At 39.8% G+C, this 18,918-nt stretch overlaps 1 protein-coding gene across 3 annotated transcripts in view; it reads left to right on the forward strand.

Moving 5' to 3' along the window:
* The window catches only part of AP2A1 (adaptor related protein complex 2 subunit alpha 1), a 125,403-nt gene extending 107,073 nt beyond the window's left edge, over nucleotides 1-18,330 (forward strand). For all 3 annotated transcript variants that reach the window (XM_073602245.1, XM_073602243.1, XM_073602244.1), the window contains 5 exons: nucleotides 4,989-5,113; nucleotides 5,191-5,307; nucleotides 5,718-5,787; nucleotides 6,329-6,463; nucleotides 13,491-18,330. In XM_073602245.1, coding sequence (XP_073458346.1) covers nucleotides 4,989-5,113; nucleotides 5,191-5,307; nucleotides 5,718-5,787; nucleotides 6,329-6,463; nucleotides 13,491-13,568 — 525 coding nt within the window. In that variant the 3' untranslated portion in view covers nucleotides 13,569-18,330. The remainder of the gene's footprint in view (nucleotides 1-4,988; nucleotides 5,114-5,190; nucleotides 5,308-5,717; nucleotides 5,788-6,328; nucleotides 6,464-13,490) is intronic.
* The last annotated feature ends 588 nt before the right edge of the window (nucleotides 18,331-18,918 follow it).

Genomic DNA, 18,918 nt, shown 5'->3' on the forward strand with positions numbered 1-18,918 from the left:
TCGCTCAATTCTGCAAGTGTTCTAATTTACTATCGCTGTTTTCTAGCTGGTCTAAAACCACTTTTGATGTAAAGGGACACTTTTTGGTTGCCATGGACAATCTCCAGTTTCCAGGCAGACAGAACAGTATATATCATTTTAAAACTGCATGCAGGGCATTGGACAAAGCACTGGGGACAAAAGGGATGTTAAATAATTTCATACAGTAATGTAATCTGTAAGATTACAGTGTACTGTATGTGTTATGAATTTTCACTTTTTTTAATTTGCCGCCAGGCTCCGCCCCCATGCGACGCTCGCAGGGAGAGGAGCCCGGCACATAGGACATCGGGGCGGAGGACAGAGCCCGCAGACACAACGGGGGGACATCGCAGGATCCTGGGGACAAGGTAAGTACACTGCACCAGGATACTGAGATGTAATCCTGAGTGTGGCTCAGGGTTACCGCTAATGGTGCTCAAATTTAGCCCCGAGCCACACTCGGGGAAAAACCGCCAGGGAGGCTACGGACCCTCTGGTGCAAGCCATCTGGTCCCAGTGACTTATTAATGTTAAGTTTTTCAAGTCTATTTCCAATTCTGTCCTCTGTTAGCCATTAGGGTGCTTCCTGTGACATGTCACGAGGATAAACATTGCAGTTTTGGTTACTGAAGCCCCCTGATTCCCTCATGAAGAGGAGAAAAATAAATGTAATACCTTTTCCATCTCTTCATCCTTAATAACCAGATTCCCTTCATCATTCTTTATGGGACCAATATGATCTAACCTCCCTTTCTTACTATTTATGTACTTAAAAAATTTCTTGGGATTTTTTTTTTTACTCTCCTTTATGTGCCTTTCGTGTTTACTTCCCTAATCTCCCTGTGCCTTTCTGGTGTAGCTCGAAGTACCGGTACTGTTTCTGAGAAAACCTTGGAGGTCCTTTACCTCAATTTAGTTCCTAAGTCCTTAAAATCTTTTTTTAGGACACTCCATCTACCTCTGAATTTGTCATTGGTGCCAACGTCCACCATGACAGCCGGGTCTTCCCCAGCCCTTCCCAGTAATCTGTCCACCAGATCCGTGATGTGCCGAACCCGAGCGCCCGGTAGACATCATACAGTTCGGCGGTTCAGGTCTTTGTGACAGATTGCCCTCTCTGTCCCTCTTAAGAATTCAGTCCCCTACCACCAAAATCTGGCGGCTAGGGGAGTCACTCAGCTCCAGCAGGGCTAGTCCCTGGCTTGTTTCACAAATGTCACTCAAAGGGGCGTACCTTTTGGGATGTTCCAGCCCAGGACCGGCCTCCCTGGCACTTTTCCCTCTATCCTTCCTGACTGTCACCCATCTACTCTGCTTTGGTGTCTGCCCCTCATCTCCACCCACCTCTGTGCTGGCCCCTGCCAGGACCTGCCGGGTACGATCCCAACTCTCCTTTACAGGTGATGCTCGAAAAATTTGAATATCGTGCAAAAGTTCATTTATTTCACTAATGCAACTTAAAAGGTGAAACTAATACGAGATGGACTCATTACATGCAAAGCAAGATAGTTCAAGCCGTGATTTGTCATAATTGTGATGATTATGGCTTACAGCTCATGAAAACCCCAAATACACAATCTCAGAAAATTAGAATATTACATGCAATCAATAAAACAAGGATTGTACGTAGAACAATATCGGACCTTTGAAAAGTATAAGCATGCATATGTACTCAGTACTTGGTTTGGGCCCCTTTTGCAGCAATTACTGCCTCAATGCGGTGTGGCATGGAAGCTATCAGCCTGTGGCACTGCTGAGGTGTTATGGAAGACCAGGATGCTCTTCTGCATTGTTCAGTCTCATGTCTCTCATCTTTCTCTTGGCAATGCCCCATAGATTTTCTATGGGGTTCAGGTCAGGCGAGTTTGCTGGCCAATCAAGCACAGTAATCCCACGGTCATTGAAATTGAACCAGGTTTTGGTGCTTTTGGCAGTGTGGGCAGGTGCCAACTCCTACTGAAAAATGAAGTCAGCATCCCCATAGAGCTTGTCTGCGGAAGGAAGCATGAAGTGCTCCAAAATCTCCTGGTAGACAGTTGCGTTGACCCTGGACTTAATGAAGCACAGTGGACCAACACCAGTAGATGGCATGACTCCCCAAATCAACACTGACTGTGGAAACTTCACACTGGACTTCAAGCATCTTGTAGTGTGTGCCTCTCCATTCTTCCTCCATACTCTGGGTCCTTGGTTTCCAAATGAGATGCAAAATTTGCTCTCATCAGAAAAGAAGACTTTGGACCACTGAACAACAGACCAGGTCTGTTTTTTTTTTTAGCCCAGGTAAGACGCTTCTGACATTGTTTGTTGTTCAGGAGTGGCTTGATAAGAGGAATACAACATTTGAAACTCATGTCCAGGATCCGTCCACTCCTTGTGAAAGTCCCCAACACTTTTGAATGGCCTTTTCCTGACAATCCTCTCCAGGCTGCGGTCATCCCTGCTGCTTGTGCACCTTTTCCCTTCCACATAACTTTCTATTAATGTGCTTTGATACAGCACTTTGGGAATATCCAACTTCTTTTGCAATTACCTTTTGAGGCTTTCCCTCCTTATGGAGGGTATCAATGATGGTTTTCTGCGCAACTGTCAGGTCAGCAGTCTTTCCCATGATTGTGATTCCTACTGAACCAGACTGAGACCATTTAAAGGCCAAGGAACCCTTTGCAGATGTTATGGCTTAATTAGCTGATTAGAGTGGGACACTTTGAGCCTAGAATATTGCACCTTTTCACAATATTCAAATTTTCTGAGATTGTGGATTTGAGATTTTCATGAGCTGTAAGCCATAATCATTACAATTATGACAAATTATGGCTTGAACTATCTTGCTTTGCATATAATGAGTCTATCTCATATATTCGTTTCACCTTTTAAGTTGCATTAGTGAAATAAATGAACTTTTGCACGATATTCAAATTTTTCGAGTATCACCTGTAGTATAGAGTATCTTCTCAGTGTTGACAGTTGCTTCCCTAGATTCAAGACCTGGGCTTCCAGGGAAACAACGTGCTTACATTTTTTACAACAGTATTCTCCCTCGAACGAATGATCAAGGAACGCATACATGATGTACACCGATTTGCATCATCGTACTTACTAATTTAATGGGAATTGGGGGTTATACCTTGTCCAAATCAACTAGCTTCCTGACACTAATCATCAACAATACATGGGTTCTCAACAGGACAATACACTGGTACTCACAGCCAACGTGCACTTACACTAACTATATATATATATATATATATATATATATATATATATATATATATATATATATATATATATATATATATATATATATATATATATTGTCGGTCTTTTTTTGTTTATAGCGGAAAAAAAATGTAAAAACTTGTGTTACATGACTGTGCAATTGTCAGTTAAAGTAATGCAGAGGTCAAGTGGTAGTGGTTAAAGCCCTACTCCATTTGTTTTTAAAAATGTATATCCTAGCAGTGGGAACCCCCTGCACTGCAGTGGTTGCACACCTGTTAAGTCTAGAGATAAAGTAATAGGCTGTTATAATTACATTCTTCCCCACCCCGGGCAGGCTTCCACCAGCCTGTTTGACTGGTCCCCTGAAACATCTTTACTTTGACCCTTTGGACGGTAGCTGCACTCTGACCTCCTCAAATACAATGCAGGAGTAGCAGTCCAGTATTGTACATGGGAACAGCAAGGGCCTCTTTAAGAGGAAAGCGCCAGAGCTTGCCAGAGAGAGGGTAAGTATTACATACCATTTCCCTACCCACTGCAAGGGTATTTTTTCTTAAAAAAAAATCTGCTCAGCTGTAAACAAGCTGCCATGCTTTTAACCAGCTTTAGGTAGGGCCGAAACCTGCTAACAGCCTGTGTAAAGTGACAGTCCACACTCCCACTGAGATCCGTGTTTAATTTCCCCAAACTAGAGTGGAATGGTGCTTTTAAGGTGTATAAATCCTAATGAGGAGCTTCTCTTATTTGCTTTCTTTGGCGTGTTAAATTTACTATTAGACGTATTGATCTCTATTTGATAAGTGTTTATATGTATGTATATAATTGCGAAGGTAAGGGTGACATAGTGGTGGTGGGGTTCTGTAGTCATGTCCTAGTATGACAACGCTGCTCCTCCATAGATACAGTACAATGAGTGTTGCCAGTGCCACTAGGGAATGACCTCAGGCATGTTCAGACATGAGTCCAAACCCAGGTGAGCTATCTTGTCAGGGAACTGTCAAAGGTGATGGCCAATCAAAGGGAGCAGAGGCTGCCCCACAGCCACATGTATACAAGGTGTGTGTGTGTGTGTGTGTTTGTAGGTGTGGTTGTTGGGCAGGGGATGCCTCAGTTGCCTGTCATTGGCTATTGCCTTTTACATATTCCCAGCAGGATAGCTCAGGCAAATTTGAATTCCTGTCCAAACACGCCAAGCTCATCCCTGGTTGTGACCCTAGGACAGAACTAATTTTTTGCTCTTGGGTTTCGGTTACACTTTAGCAAAGCTGCTGCTGACTAAAGGCTTCATGTTTTGTGAAAGTTAGCTGTGCACACTGGTCTTATACAAGCTGAATCCCATATGTACTGGGTCTTAAAACATGACAAAGGGCATGTGTAAGGGGACTTCATGCAAATCATTGATTCATGGAATGTTAAATACATTTAAAAGGTAAACACTGAGGCTGGGTTCACACTGATGCGAATTGGATGCGAGTTTTTCGCATGACAGGAGTGTGACCGGCTCTCAATGGAGCCAGTTCACACACCTCTGGGGCTGCCGTGGCCCAGATTTGGAAAGGGTCTTGTGCGTCTTTGGCTTTGAATCAGGTGTGAGGTAGGGCAGAAATTCGCACCTGAATCGGGGAACAGGGATGTACTGGACCCCCTGCGGTGGACTGCAGCTGGTCTGAACCAAGCCTGAAAGGACAGCTGATATTTTTTACATGGCCTTCATATGATGCAGTCATCCTTAACTTGCCATCTCACAGCTCAACATTCAGACTAAACCAGTGGATCCCATGGTGGAGGGTGGAGCACAGGTCCAGCAGGTGTTAAACATTGAGTGCTTGGCAGACTTTGATGAGGCTCCACTAACTAATATTAAATTCAGGTATTGGGAACCTGGTGTTTGTGCGAGTAACATTTATGGGATTATGTTTGTTTAACCTCGCCATCTACGTATTTTAGGTATGGAGGAACGTTGCAGAACATCACTTTAAAATTGCCGATAACAATCAACAAGTTCTTCCAAGCAACTGAGATGCCGTCCCAAGACTTCTTCCAGCGTTGGAAACAGCTCAGCCTGTAATTGCTTTACCTTGTATTTTAAAGAGCGTTTGTAATACTAGAGGAAGTAAATAAATTTTTAAAGTGCTTTGGAAGGCTGATTTTGAGTCCTTGCCTCGCTTACCAACAAAAACTCCTTCCATTTGCCATATCTCCACTGTAAATTAGTTTAACTGAACTAGTTTGACGTCTCCTAAACTGATGATCTTAGTGGTGCAATGACAGGTGAGGCTGTTGGCAGCTAACACACGTGTTGTTGCTTTGTTCACATAGTTGACTCTGACAACATGGATGCTCACAAGAATGTGTTTTTAAGTGCATCTAAAGCCGAAACCTTTTATTTTTTTTCTAAAAAAAAGTTAACATATTCTTAGGCATATACAGTCTGTGTTATTGCATTTAGCTGTCATTTTTGCTTGTTTTTCTAGGCCACAGCAAGAAGCACAAAAGATTTTTAAAGCTAACCATGGCATGGATTCTGAAGTGACGAAAGCAAAGGTAAGTCTTGTGCACAGGCCACTTGGGTAATCATCACACAGTTTAGGAAATCAAAGTTATTCTAGTGTCCCTCGGATCCAGCTATTTCACCACATATAGAACAGAGAGGACGTCATTCCATTGTGATGGTTTATTGTAAATTATATTTTATATAATGTATATATATTACTATCCTGTACTTCGTGTTTCTTCCTTTGTGTGAAATACCTGGTGTTCATGCCATGTCCTCTGCTTTCCTATTAAAAACTGACCAAACTAAGCAGCACAACACACAGTGGTCAGTTCTCTAGCTATGCCTGCTCTTCTCCAATGATTAGACTTGTCCTGCATATCATCCCCCCCCCCCCACACTGGACTGTACCTGCTTTGATCATTTCCTCCGCCAACTACATTTATATTCCTTAGAAATCTTCCTTTTCTTCTCAGCCCTATATTCTGCCTTTGATGTTATTGTGGCATAATCAACGTAAAGGCAAAAGTGATCTTTATTATTGAATGCTATACTGATTTCTGATCCTTAAATTGTTTTCATGTATTCCAGTTGTTGGGTTTCGGTACTGCGCTACTAGAAAATGTGGATCCTAATCCAGACAATTTTGTGGGTGCTGGTATCATCCAGACTAAAACTATTCAGGTTGGCTGTCTCTTGCGTCTGGAGCCCAACATCCAAGCTCAGGTAAATGGAGAAAGACATAAGACAACACAGAGGATTTGTTGGTATAATAACATTCATACGCTTTCCTATCTACACAAACACGTAAGGCCTGTTTCACACAAGCTTCAGTTTGTATAAGAGCTGCATGAAAAGCAAGCTTTGACAAGCATTTGCAGAGCTTTCAGCAAGCTTTATGTCTTTTAAAGCATCATTCAGCTCCAGTTTGTAAGACCCCTTTAACACTGAGCAGTTTTTCAAGCGCTTTTGCAATAAAAAAAGCACCTGAAAAGCTCACGAAAACTGCTTCCTATTAAAATCAATGGATGCTTTTACACTGGTGCAGGGTGGTGCGCTGGCAGGGAGGTGAAAAAACTCCTGCAAGCAGCATCTTTGAAGCATGTTTGGAGAACTAAAAAAAGCACCCCTCCATTGAAGTTAATGGAAAGCGCTCAGTGTTTTATTAGCAGTTTAGAAGCACCTCAGTGTGAAAGGGTCTAAATGTTGAACACAGATCCTAATGGGAGTGCTGATTGTTTATATAAACTCTTTTTATTGAAAAAGATCTGACAGCAACAGTAATAAAAGTGCTCAACATGAGCATAGAAAACAATGAGGTACATTTACAGTGTACAAAAGTTGTTCATAGTAACAAATACCTGATACATATGCTCAGTAACATATAAGCACAAAATTACAGATAACTGTTACTTGATACCCATAGCAATTCTCTCAAGCCTTGGTTACAGTAAGAGCAAATGAACTCAAGCATCCCACACATTATTATACTGGGCAACCTCTATGTTCAAAAATAAGTTTTTCATAAGGTAGTACCTGATTTACCAACTGAAGCCACTTAGGGAGTGCTGATTGTTAACAGGCTTTATCACTTCTTGTTGAAAACTTGTGAAGCCTGCTAGCAGCTTGCCTAAAGTGGCAATCAACACTCCCATTAGGATCTGTGTTCAACATTTACAAACTAGAGTTGATTGGTGCTTCAACAAAACTTGTTGAAAACTAATGCTTTGTCAAATGTTGCTGTTTACACTAGAGGTCGACCGATATATCGGCCGGCCGATATTTGGCGTTTAATTAATCGGCATCGGCCAATTGTGCTGATAAAAAAGGCCAATTATAACTTCAGAGCGACTTGCAAATGACTTCTGTAATAGAAGTCAATGCAAGTTGCCTGAAGTCTTCTGTGGAGTGACTTCTATCCTCTCTGGGCAGCCTGCCAAGTCTGATAAAAGAAACTAAAAAGATACAATGTTTCCACTTGTCAATGAACTGAACTTTGTGTGGAGGAGTTCTCAGTTTAACCATATAAAGACTAAATCTTTTCTGACATTTGTTGCTTACAAGTAAAAATCCTGTATTTTCTGCTAGAAAATCATAGAACCCCCAAAAATTATATATATTTTTTTAGCGGAGACCCTAGGGAATAAAATAGCTGTTGCTGCAATATTTTATGTCACACGGTATTTGTGCAACGGTCTTTCAATGCAATTTTTTGGAAAAAAATACACTAATGAATTAAAAAAAAAAAAAAACTAAGCAGTAAAGTTAGCCCATTTTTTTTTCGTCCAAAAGTTTTGATTACCTGTTTAAATGTAAGAAATTTTCTGTATTACTTAAGGCTGCTTTCACACTGGAGCAGGCGGGCGTTGCCGGTAAAATGCTGCTAGTTTTAGTGGAGCTTTACCGTCATTTTAGCAGCGCTATTCAGGCTGCTAGCGGGGCACTTATAACCCAGCTAGCGCCCGAGGAAGGGGTTGAATGCGCCCGTGAAGCGGAATGGTGGAGGAGCGGTATACACCACTCCAAAAATGCTGCTTGCAGGACTTTTTTTTTAACACCCTGCCAGCGCATCGCCTCAGTGTGAAAGCACTCAGGCTTTCACACTGAGACTGCAGGGGAGCCGTTTTGCAGGCACTATTTTTAGCCCAAAAACGCCCCATTGTGAAAGTGGTCTAACTGTTAGATTTTATGAGATGAAGGGGAAAAAAAAAAAAAATCGGCTTAACATATCGGCCCAAATAAAATTGGCATCATATATCGGCCATCGGCCGCCGCAATTTCTAAATATCAGCATTGGCCAGAGAAAAACCCATATCGGTCAACCTCTAGTTTACACTGCGCTTATACAAGCTGAAGCCCGTGTGAAACAGGACTAAGGTCTAATGGGAATAACGCTGTGTCCTCTAAAATATAAGAGATATATATATATATATATATATATATATATATATATATATATATATATAAGGATGTCTACACGTTTATTAAATCATATGCAACATTTGTTGAATGTCATACGTTGCTTGATTTTATTATGCTTTATCAGGCCAACATTGAGTTAGTGACCATTGTTTTAAAATGCTAAAAGGTAAAAATCTGATTGGATGTTATGGGTCACTGTGCCTTATGCAACATCAATTCTCTCCCAGCTGCCCTATTATGTGACTACTAACATTCACCATCATGTAAAATCTTCCACACCTGTATACACATTGAGATCTTTCACTTTTGTGTAATATTTCATACAGCATAGTTTTCTATGTCATCTATTATTGTAGGCAAAAGTAGACTAAAAGGTTGGTAGCGTTTTGTCTTTTTTACTGAATAGGAAGTTAGTTGTATGTTAAAGGATCTGCCCACAACTATACCACTTTAAGTTTATTATCTTATGCCATGATAGTGTTATACAACATAATATAAATCCTCACTTGTTAAAACATCTTCTACATAAAATGTGTAGAGCTTTTCAATCAAGAGATAGAAGAAAAGAAAAATAAAAGACCACAGGAGAGAGGCTTTTGAGCTTAGTATTATATATCAGAGTTTTTAAGGTTCTTAAAAAAAAAAAAAAGTGGCAAATCTACTTTTCCTTGTATGGTTGTGAGAAACCCATCAAGGTTTCCATGCAGGGTGAAGGGTGGTCGCATTCAATGCTCATCGGAGAGTTCAAGATGATCATACACCCTGCAGTGTTTGAATTCCGGGAAGTGATTTATATGAGCTGATGTTTGCCCCAAAATATAGAACATTGTTGAGTTCAGCAGAGGTGTCTGTTAGTAGAAGGAAGAACTTGTAAGTGTTATCGGTCAAACATAATAAGATATACCATGAAACACAGAAAAAAAGGCATGAAGAGCATAGTGCAGTATAAAATAAACCAATGTTTATTATATGTAATAATATATAAGATACAGATAAGGTGACCAGGAGGACAGTAAGTTCAAGTACATGTAAGGGCCCTGGAGGGTTCACTCCACACAGAGACTGGGGAGTTTAAATAAAGCCTGGCCAGGTTAGCAGATTGCCGCACTTGGGGTATACAAGAGAAGCTGGGAAAGCATATTGATGTATTTTATTGTTATTTGACCAATAAATATATAGCCTATGACCAAGAAGACTTCCAAGATCTCTTTTCCTTTTGAGTGTGTCTGCTGCCTTCAACCTCTTCTTCTTTTTTTTTTTTTTTTTTTTTTTTAATCAAATTTAATCTCCTATGTTCTGTGTACTCAGGGGGGGGGGGATATTGGGTGTCGGCGCCAAAATACAAAAAACAATTAGTTGATTATGTACCAATGCTGCACCTAAAATTAGTGGAAAACTAATAACAAAACAAAAATAAATATATAAAGGGCGCAAAGGAAACAATACAAAAATCAAATATCAAATTAATAATATACACTGTGTATCTGATTTAATAGCGTGCACAATAAAATAGGCCATCAGAAATGTCCATAATAATCATATGTGAACAAATCTTCTTGTGTATGCTCCAACACTGTGAAAAATAAAATGCACACGTGCTTCAGTAAACTTGCTTAAAGTGCTTCACCTGAAGTGATAACAAAATGCGCTCACCAGATCGCCTCGGCCACACAGTGACCTCAAAGCATGACTATTGGGAAGGACTCCTTAGTTCAATGCTGTAGCTCCTTTATGCATCCCATTCCAATCAAGCAATCATATATGGAGGAAACTGGATCCCAATCCACTTTGCAGGTATACAAATGTAGATGTCTTCACCTTATAACATCTCTCCACTGCATATATCAACCTGCATCAAGTAGATCTGTGAAAAAGCTCCCCAACAAAGAGCCACAGAAGGCAGAATATAGTGTAATACAGCTTTTATGTTTTATTGCTTAACCACCTCAGCCCCGGAAGATTTGGCTGTTGAATGACCAGGCCATTTTTTGCGATTCGGCGGTGCAACGCTTTAACTGACAATTGCGTTGTCATGTGAAGCTGCACCCAAACAAAATTGACGTCCTTTTTTTCCCACAAATAGAGCTTTCTTTTGGTGGTATTTGATCGCCTCGATGTTTTTTTTTTATTTTTTGAGCTATAAACAAAAAAGAGCGACAATTTCAAAAAAACACAACATTTTGTACTTTTTGCTGTAATAAATATCCCCCTTATTTATTTATTTTTTTAAAGCAAATTTTTTTCTCAGCTTAGGCTGATATGTATTCGTCTAAATATTTTTGGTAAAAAAAATCGCAATAAGCGTATATTGATTGGTTTGTGCAAAAGTTATAGCGTCTACAAAATAGGGGATAGATTTATAGCATTTTTATTATTTTTTTTTTTTTTTTTTTTTTTACTAGTAATGGCGGTGATCTGTGATTTTTATCATGACTGGGACGACATAGTGGACACATTGGACAATTTTAGCACATTTTTGGGACCATTGGCATTTATACAGCGATCAGTGCTATAAAAATGCATTCATTACTGTAAAAATGTCACTGGCATGAAGGGGTTAACACTAGGGGGCGATCAAGGGGTTAACTGTTCCCTGGGAGGTGACTCTAACTGAAGGGGGAGTGGAATAACTAGAGGAAGTGTGGTTCCTAGCTAATAGAAACACAATCTGTCATTCCTCTCAGAGCAGAACACGGATTTGTGTGTTTACACACACACTTCCGTGTTCTGTCCCTCGTGCTCGCGATCGCTCGTGGCCGGCGGTCATCGCGACCATCGGCCACGAGCAACAGCACCCCCCCTGTGCAGCATGCACGTGCCTGCTTTCCCGATCCCCGACATATAGCTACGACTGTTCGTGGGATCGTGCCAACCTGCCGCAGTATGACAGCGGCTGGTCGGCAAGAGGTTAAACAATCCACTCAGGGGGTAGCAGAAACCGGTGCCTTGACGTCCTGATGACACGCGCTCTAGCGTGAAATGCATAGAGGTGAGACCTGACGCTTACAATCATAGGAGCCCTATACTATTGCTTGCACAGCTGAGATGCACCACGCACATTGCGAGTTTTATACCGGCATCAGACCGGTTTCTGCGTCCCCCTCTGAGCAGATTGTTTGTGATTTCATGCTGGACTATGTAAGTGCTCCTTTTAAGTAATAAAACATTAAAGTGTTGTTGCACTATATCCTGCCTTCTGTGGCTCTTTGTTGGGGAGCTTTTTCACAGACCTACTTGATGCAAGTTGATATATGCAGTGGATGCAAGTTGATATATGCAGTGGAGAGATGTTATAAGGTGAAGACATCTACATTTCTATACCTGCAAAGTGGATTGGGATCCAGCTTCCTCCATATATGATTGCTTGATTGGAATGGGATGCATAAAGGAGCTACAGCATTGAACTAAGGAGTTCTTCCCATTAGTCATGCTTTGAGATCACTGTGTGGGTGAGGCGATCTGGTGAGCGCATTTTGTTATCACTTCAGGTGAAGCACTTTAAGCAAGTTTACTGAAGCACGTGTGCATTTTATTTTTCAGTGTTGGAGCATACACAAGAAGATTTGTTCACAATATGATTATTATGGACATTTCTGATGGTTTATTTTGTTGAGCACTTTATTAACCACCTGCCCACCAGCCGCCGCAGTTGTACTGCGGCAGAATGTCACGGCTGGGCGAAGCGACGTTATGTAACGTCGATTCGCCCTGTGGCCACTAGAGGCGCATGCCCCCTGCTCGCCCACAGAGCCGATGCAAGTGCCCGGCGGTAGCGATCGCTCAGGGCACACGGAGAACCGGTATCTGTGTGTGTAAACACACAGTTTCCGGTTTTGTGAGGGGAGAAGTGACTGATCGTCTGTTCATGCAGAGTATGAACAGCAATCTGTCACCTCCCCTACACAGTCCCCTCCCCTGTTCAGTTAGAACACACACTAGGGAACACAACCCCTTGAGCGCCCCCTAGTGTTAACCCCTTCCCTGCCAGTGACATTTTTACAGTAATCAATGCATTTTTATAGCACTGATCGGCAGTGGTCCCAAAAATGTGTCAAAATTGTCCGACGTGTCCACCATAATGTCGCAGTCCCAATTAAAAATTGCAGATCGCCGCCATTACTAGTAAAAAAAAAATTTATAAAAATGTCATAAGTATCCCCTATTTTGTAGACGCTATAAATTTTGCGCATATCAATATATGCTTATTGCAATTTTTTTTTACCAAAAATATGTAGAAGAATACATATTGGCCTAAACTGAGGAATAAAATACTTTTGTTATATATATTTTTGGGGGATGTTTATTATAGCGAAAAGTAAAAAATATTGCGTTTTTTTTTTTTTCCCCAAAATTGTCGCTCTTTTTTTGTTTATAGCGCAAAAAATAAAAACTGCAGCGGTGATCAAATACCACCAAAAGAAAGCTCTATTTGTGAGAAAAAAAGGACGTCAATTTTGTTTGGGTGCAACGTCGCACGACCGCGCAATTGTCAGTTAAAGCGATGCAATGCCGAATCGCAAAAAGTGCTGTGGTCAGGAAGGGGGTAAAATCTTCCGGGGCTGAAGCGGTTAATCAGATACAGTGTATATTATTAATTTGATTTTTGTGTTGTTTCCTTTGCGCTATATATATATATATATATATATATATATATATATATATATATATATATATAATATATATTTATTTATTTATTTTTTTTTGTATTGTTATTAGTGTTCTGTGTACTCGTTTAAAATAATGTAATTTGTGTATAGTGGAACTTTTAGCTAGACTTTATCAATATAATGGAGCAAATAGCCCTAACTTCATCTTTTTTTTTAAATTTCAGATGTATCGACTTACCCTAAGAACCAGCAAAGAAACTGTCTCCAAGCACCTATGTGAGCTTTTATCGAAGCAGTTCTAAGCCAACAAGAATATTATGGCAACAGACAGTAAAACTGGCAAACTTACACTACGTGGAGGGTTTACCATGCATCGAGCAAATGTGTGTGTCAGTGTGCATGTGACAGCAGAGGGCAGGGCTTTCCATGTCACTTCTCTGCCGATCATCCTTGTTGTGTGCGCGTGTATGTGTATGCATGTGTGTGCAGTCTATGTCCGGTAAAGCCCAAGAGACTCTGAGCGAAAAAATTCAAGGTTAACTATTAATATTCTTCTTGTCCTAAGATATGTGGTCGTCCTTCTAGATTTTGTCGTTTTTTGCTGTGACTTTAAATTTAAACTTGTTTGAAAGGGATGCATGAAGCCGGGGACCCTGACGTTCTGGAAAGGGGTGCCTCCCTCCATGCGGACTCTGCCTGTACTGTGGATAAGGGATCAGGCATCGGTGCATGCTGGCCCAAATGCATATCACTTGCTAAACAGTGGAAAAGCTGCTTATTTGGAAGGATGTTTTGACAAGCTGAAGTTTTCCTCAAAGGGGAAACCGTGTCAGTGGTCACTTGTATTTTTAACTTTAGTATTGTCTGCCCATGTGCTCTATCATAACTTTTTTTTTTTTTTGTTCCTTTTTGTGTTCCTTCTCATCTCTCTCTTTAGAAATTACACGCATTTCAGCACTTATGTTATTACAGAGAGTTAAACAAGTGGGAGTAGGTAGCTGAACAGGGCTGCGCCAGTTTTGTGAAGCCAAATTGCCTATGGAACCATATTTGCAACTTTTTTTTTTAAAGGGATCAGTTTTACACCCGCTTTTTAAATGGGATGTCACAGCTAAGCCTAAATATACATGTGTAAAGGAGTCTTTGTCCTATATATAGGGTCTTGTTGAATGCCAGTGTTAAGTCAGAAGTGTTTCCTCCTTGTCTATTCATGAAGAAATTAATATAGAATTGCATCTCGCTGTAACCAGCAGCAAAAATCCTAGTCTGCTGTGACATAACCTGTTATCTGATGTATTTGTAAATCAGTGCGATGAAGTCTCCTTTTTTTTTTTCGAAAGCATTCCATGTTTCAGTAGCATTTTCAAAGAGCTTACATTGACTTTGTACCATGTAAAATCATTCCATATACTTACCTTTTTGTTCTGCTCTAACACACCTTTTTCTTTTTGTGTAGACAAAAAACAAAACACTGGTTAGAGTTGTGTATTTTGAGCCTGTTCAATGATTTCACAACTACCCATGCTCATCAGATGTTGGGCCCATCCCACGCTTGGCTCTTCTCTAATACATCATCAAAGATTCACTTCACAATACAGTCTGTGAGGAGATGCAAGTCAAACTAAGGACAGCCAGTAGAATGTGAAGTTAAGGCTCATCAGGTTCTATGCACCCTGTTCATTCTGTGCCTGTTACCCTTATAGTGCCTACACCTGAAGTTTTGATATTGTAGTCTAATCTACAAAATATCAAACAGTTTGTGGGCATTTTTCCATGTAAAGCCTGAAACTACATTTTTTTTTTTACACTATTGGTGCAAAGGAAACTTCAAGCATGTTTGACACCATCAACGAAACAAGATACAACATTCTAGTCAGGCTCTACAAAGAAAATGACTGATGCTAGTGTAGCAAGTTTTAGGCCTCATACACACGGACGTTTTAAAAAACGGGCTGTAAAGCTAGTAACAACGCTTGGCAAAAAAGCAGTGTTAAAACACGATTTTATTAGCATTTTGATTTGCCGTCAGTACGCGTTTAACGTCGTTTGTAAGCGTTAACGCTAAGGTGCGTTTTTATTTATTTATTTTTTTTTAAATCCCTCTGCTATTTTCCACTCTCAAATTACCCACATAAACATTTTTACAGCTTAAAAACGCTGACGCTAAAAAACGTCGGTATATCGCTTATTTGCCTTTTTGAGCTTTTTTTTCGGCGTCAAAACAGCTCTTACGCTGGAGCCTCAGAACGTGCTGGTCCTTGGGTTTTTTTGGAGCTTAAAAAAGACCATGCCTGTTACAGCTCAAAAACACCATGGTGTGTATGAGTCCATTGAATAACATGGAGTGGCGTTCTTAAGCAGCAAAAAAAGTTAAAAAGAAAGCCGCTGTTAAAACGTCCGTGTGTATGAGGCCTTAGGCCTGATTCACATCTGTGCATTTTTAGTGCTTTTTGCATTTTGCAGATTTGCACTACAGAACGTGTTCCATAGGAAACAATGTTAAATGGACTGTAGTGCAAATCTGCAAAATGCAAAAAGCACTAAAAATGCATAGGTGTGAATCCAGCCTAAGAGCTTATTCAGCGCAAGGCAATAGCGTGCCGTTGTGAAAGTCCAGTAAAACAATTTGCTGTTTTTGTCAGGGCATCTGTATACTTTCTATTCATTATTAGTATTATACTGATACACTTTAGCATCAACACTTTAAAGTATTACGCATGCAATATTATCATTGCTTTTCCTTGTTTTCTAATGTTCTTCTCTATCCGGTAAAGGTTTTATTGTAAAAATCTGCTGCATTCACCTTATGTATGGTATGTATTCAAAAAATTCTGCTAACTTCAAGTCTTTGATCTGCCTGCTGTAAAAAGCAGAAAAAGCAACCATTCCATCTGGAGATAAAATAACGACACATGAGATGACATACAGATTCATTAGTAATAGAGGCTTTCAATAAACAGCAATTTCACACCCAGTGCAATTTTTTGAACATTTTCACATGAAAATGTGATAACGATACGATAACCCTTGTGGCTTTGTGAATTGAGACCATTATCAGAGGAAATCTCAAGTAATTCTTATGTATTTACAAACCCTTTAAAGCTTACCTCTGCTTTTTCAAATGGACAAATTATATATATTCTAGTTTATATTGTAAAGTACTCATTCAGCACTGTAAAACGAAATAACACTTTTTGTGCTTGTAGCCCCAAATACAACCTTGTTACTATTGATGACATTAAATATACATCTTCAAATTTATGTGCTAACCACAGCTCCTTGCCCCTCCCATTCGTTCCCTCCTGACCCTGCCTAACAACCTTGCGCTTACTAGTTTTACTATCAGTTGTGTATGGCCTGTAATTGCCACAATTGTCCGATTTATTTTTATGGCTGGTTAATGGCCTGCCAGTGTATATAGGTATATATAAATATATAAAATATTATGTAAATGTTAATACGTGATCGAGAGGTACATAGATTCATCAAGGATACATCCCTGCACTTTTTTGTTTCTAATGAGGGTCCTGGAAATCGAATAGCAGCCCAGTTGAACTCACTCTGCCATCTAGTGGTCTATTAAAAGAAATGCAATGTAAATTCTCCTATTAGTCTCAACTATGGACAATTTACAGTATCTTGGTATGTTTACTCGGCTAAGCTTTTTTTTTTTTTTTTTTTTTTTTTTTTTTCTTTTCTTTTCAGGCATCTGCATCAATTAGATTGGTACTTCTGCCACTGTTGAAGGGGGTGTCCATCCTTTTACACTCTCTAATTTTATGTAGATGAGCTGCTAAAACCAAGCTTTATCATTTAGACATTTGTCAAAGTGTTACTGAATCAGCTGAATAAAATCTTCCTGCATGTGGCCAGATTAAATAGGTAGGGAACCAGTAAAGCTACATTTTGGTTTCACCTATGTTAAGGGAAAAGCAGGGACAAATAGGATAGTTGACAGAACTTACTGTGTATTCACTTTAAATTATATATTTTTACTTTGTTCTCTAAAATGCCAATATAATGGGTTGCCTTTCCTGGTGTAGCCCTGTTTATAGCAATATTTTCTACAACCACAGACTCCTGCCCATTTGATCATATTCTGCGGTGCTTTGCAGAAGTTGTTACCGGATGTTGAGCTGCTCCCTCATTTAGTTCAAAGCAAACCTCTGGTCTCCCAGTAGTATCTGTTAGAGATGGCCAGGGCAAGCTAAACGGGAAGTAAAAATGGCCATGGAATGTTCAGCAAAGGAGTTCCATCATATTGGCTGTTTTTTCATGCATTGCTGGAAAAAAAGCCCACACATTTAATGATTAAACTGCATAATGAGAAGCTTTTTTGTACAGCTGCATAATTGCCAAATACCATACAATAAAATTACCACTAGGTAGAAATAGTTCCTGCTTTAAGAAGTTAATCATTTAAAATATCTTGACAACTAACAGTTAGAGGCACGTTCAAATATATATAACTGTTAGTGTACAAAAGCATTTTTGGGTTACTGGTCTCCCAATAGCGTCACTTTGGAGATAATTAGCTAGTCCGCTTCGCTCAGGGACAGAATTCTGCAGGAGATTGGACACCCCCCTTTAACTGTTCTCACCTTTTCATTCATAGCAGAAAAAACATATTCAATGTGCAAACTTGTCACCTCCTATACAAAGCCACTGTTACTTACAATTGTGTGGCAACCAAACTAAATTTTAATGCAGCTGATTTAGTGTAGGAATTTGATCTCATTTGTGTTTTTATTTTTTTATTTTATTTTTACATTTCTTGATTTTATTTTTTTTATTGTAATTTTTTGTTGTTCTGGAGTGCAGTTCCTGCTGGTGCTGTTTCTTATGTTGTGTAGTGCACTGCTAGTTATAACGGCTCCTGTCTGAGAGTGTGTGTGTGTGTGTGTGTGTGTGTGTAGCTGCATTGGGATGTATTGCTGAAGCTTAGTGCGTTCTGTACCATATTAGACTCTCATCTTTTCTATCTGTATTTTATAAATTGTATCATTCCCACTGAAAAACTCCTGGAATAAAAGGTTGAGCCATGGCGTCCTCTCATCTACCCTATTTTGAGTCTTTTTTTTTTTTTTTTAATGTAATGCATATAATGGGGAAGGTTCCTGAAAAATGAATGTGCTGCACCAGGAACTGAGGTTAAAACAAGCTTCCACCTCCTGATCTGTGCTGCAAGATAATTGGTGGAATCCACCTGAAAACCTGCTTTGCTTTTCTATTTAAGTATTTGTTGGGTCATCTGTATTAAGAAAATGTGAGGAAAATATGGATGATACCTTTGTTCCCTACTGAAAATGCTAGTTATCTGTCATGATAGTTTTGAATCTGACACGCAAATCTAGAAATGGGAATGCAGCCAGTGAATTAAGGGCTTCTGATCTGCATACTTGTTCTAAGTCAGGTCCTGTATTTGGTATTCAAGTCAAAGGGGTCAGTATGGCAGCCTGGCAACCAGTGTTTTTAGAAGCAGGTCTGCAGTGTCGTCTCTTCCTTAATATACTGATGACCACTTGAGTATACCTTTTCACAAAAGAAATATTAGCCAACCGTTTTAACAACTTGACCACCAGAAGGTTTTACCCCTTTCATGACCAGACATTTGTTTTGTTGTTCTGCACTGCCCTACTTTAACTGGCTATT

Source organism: Aquarana catesbeiana, linkage group LG10, assembly GCF_042186555.1.
Source record: "Aquarana catesbeiana isolate 2022-GZ linkage group LG10, ASM4218655v1, whole genome shotgun sequence".
NCBI classification, from domain to species: Eukaryota; Metazoa; Chordata; class Amphibia; order Anura; family Ranidae; genus Aquarana; species Aquarana catesbeiana.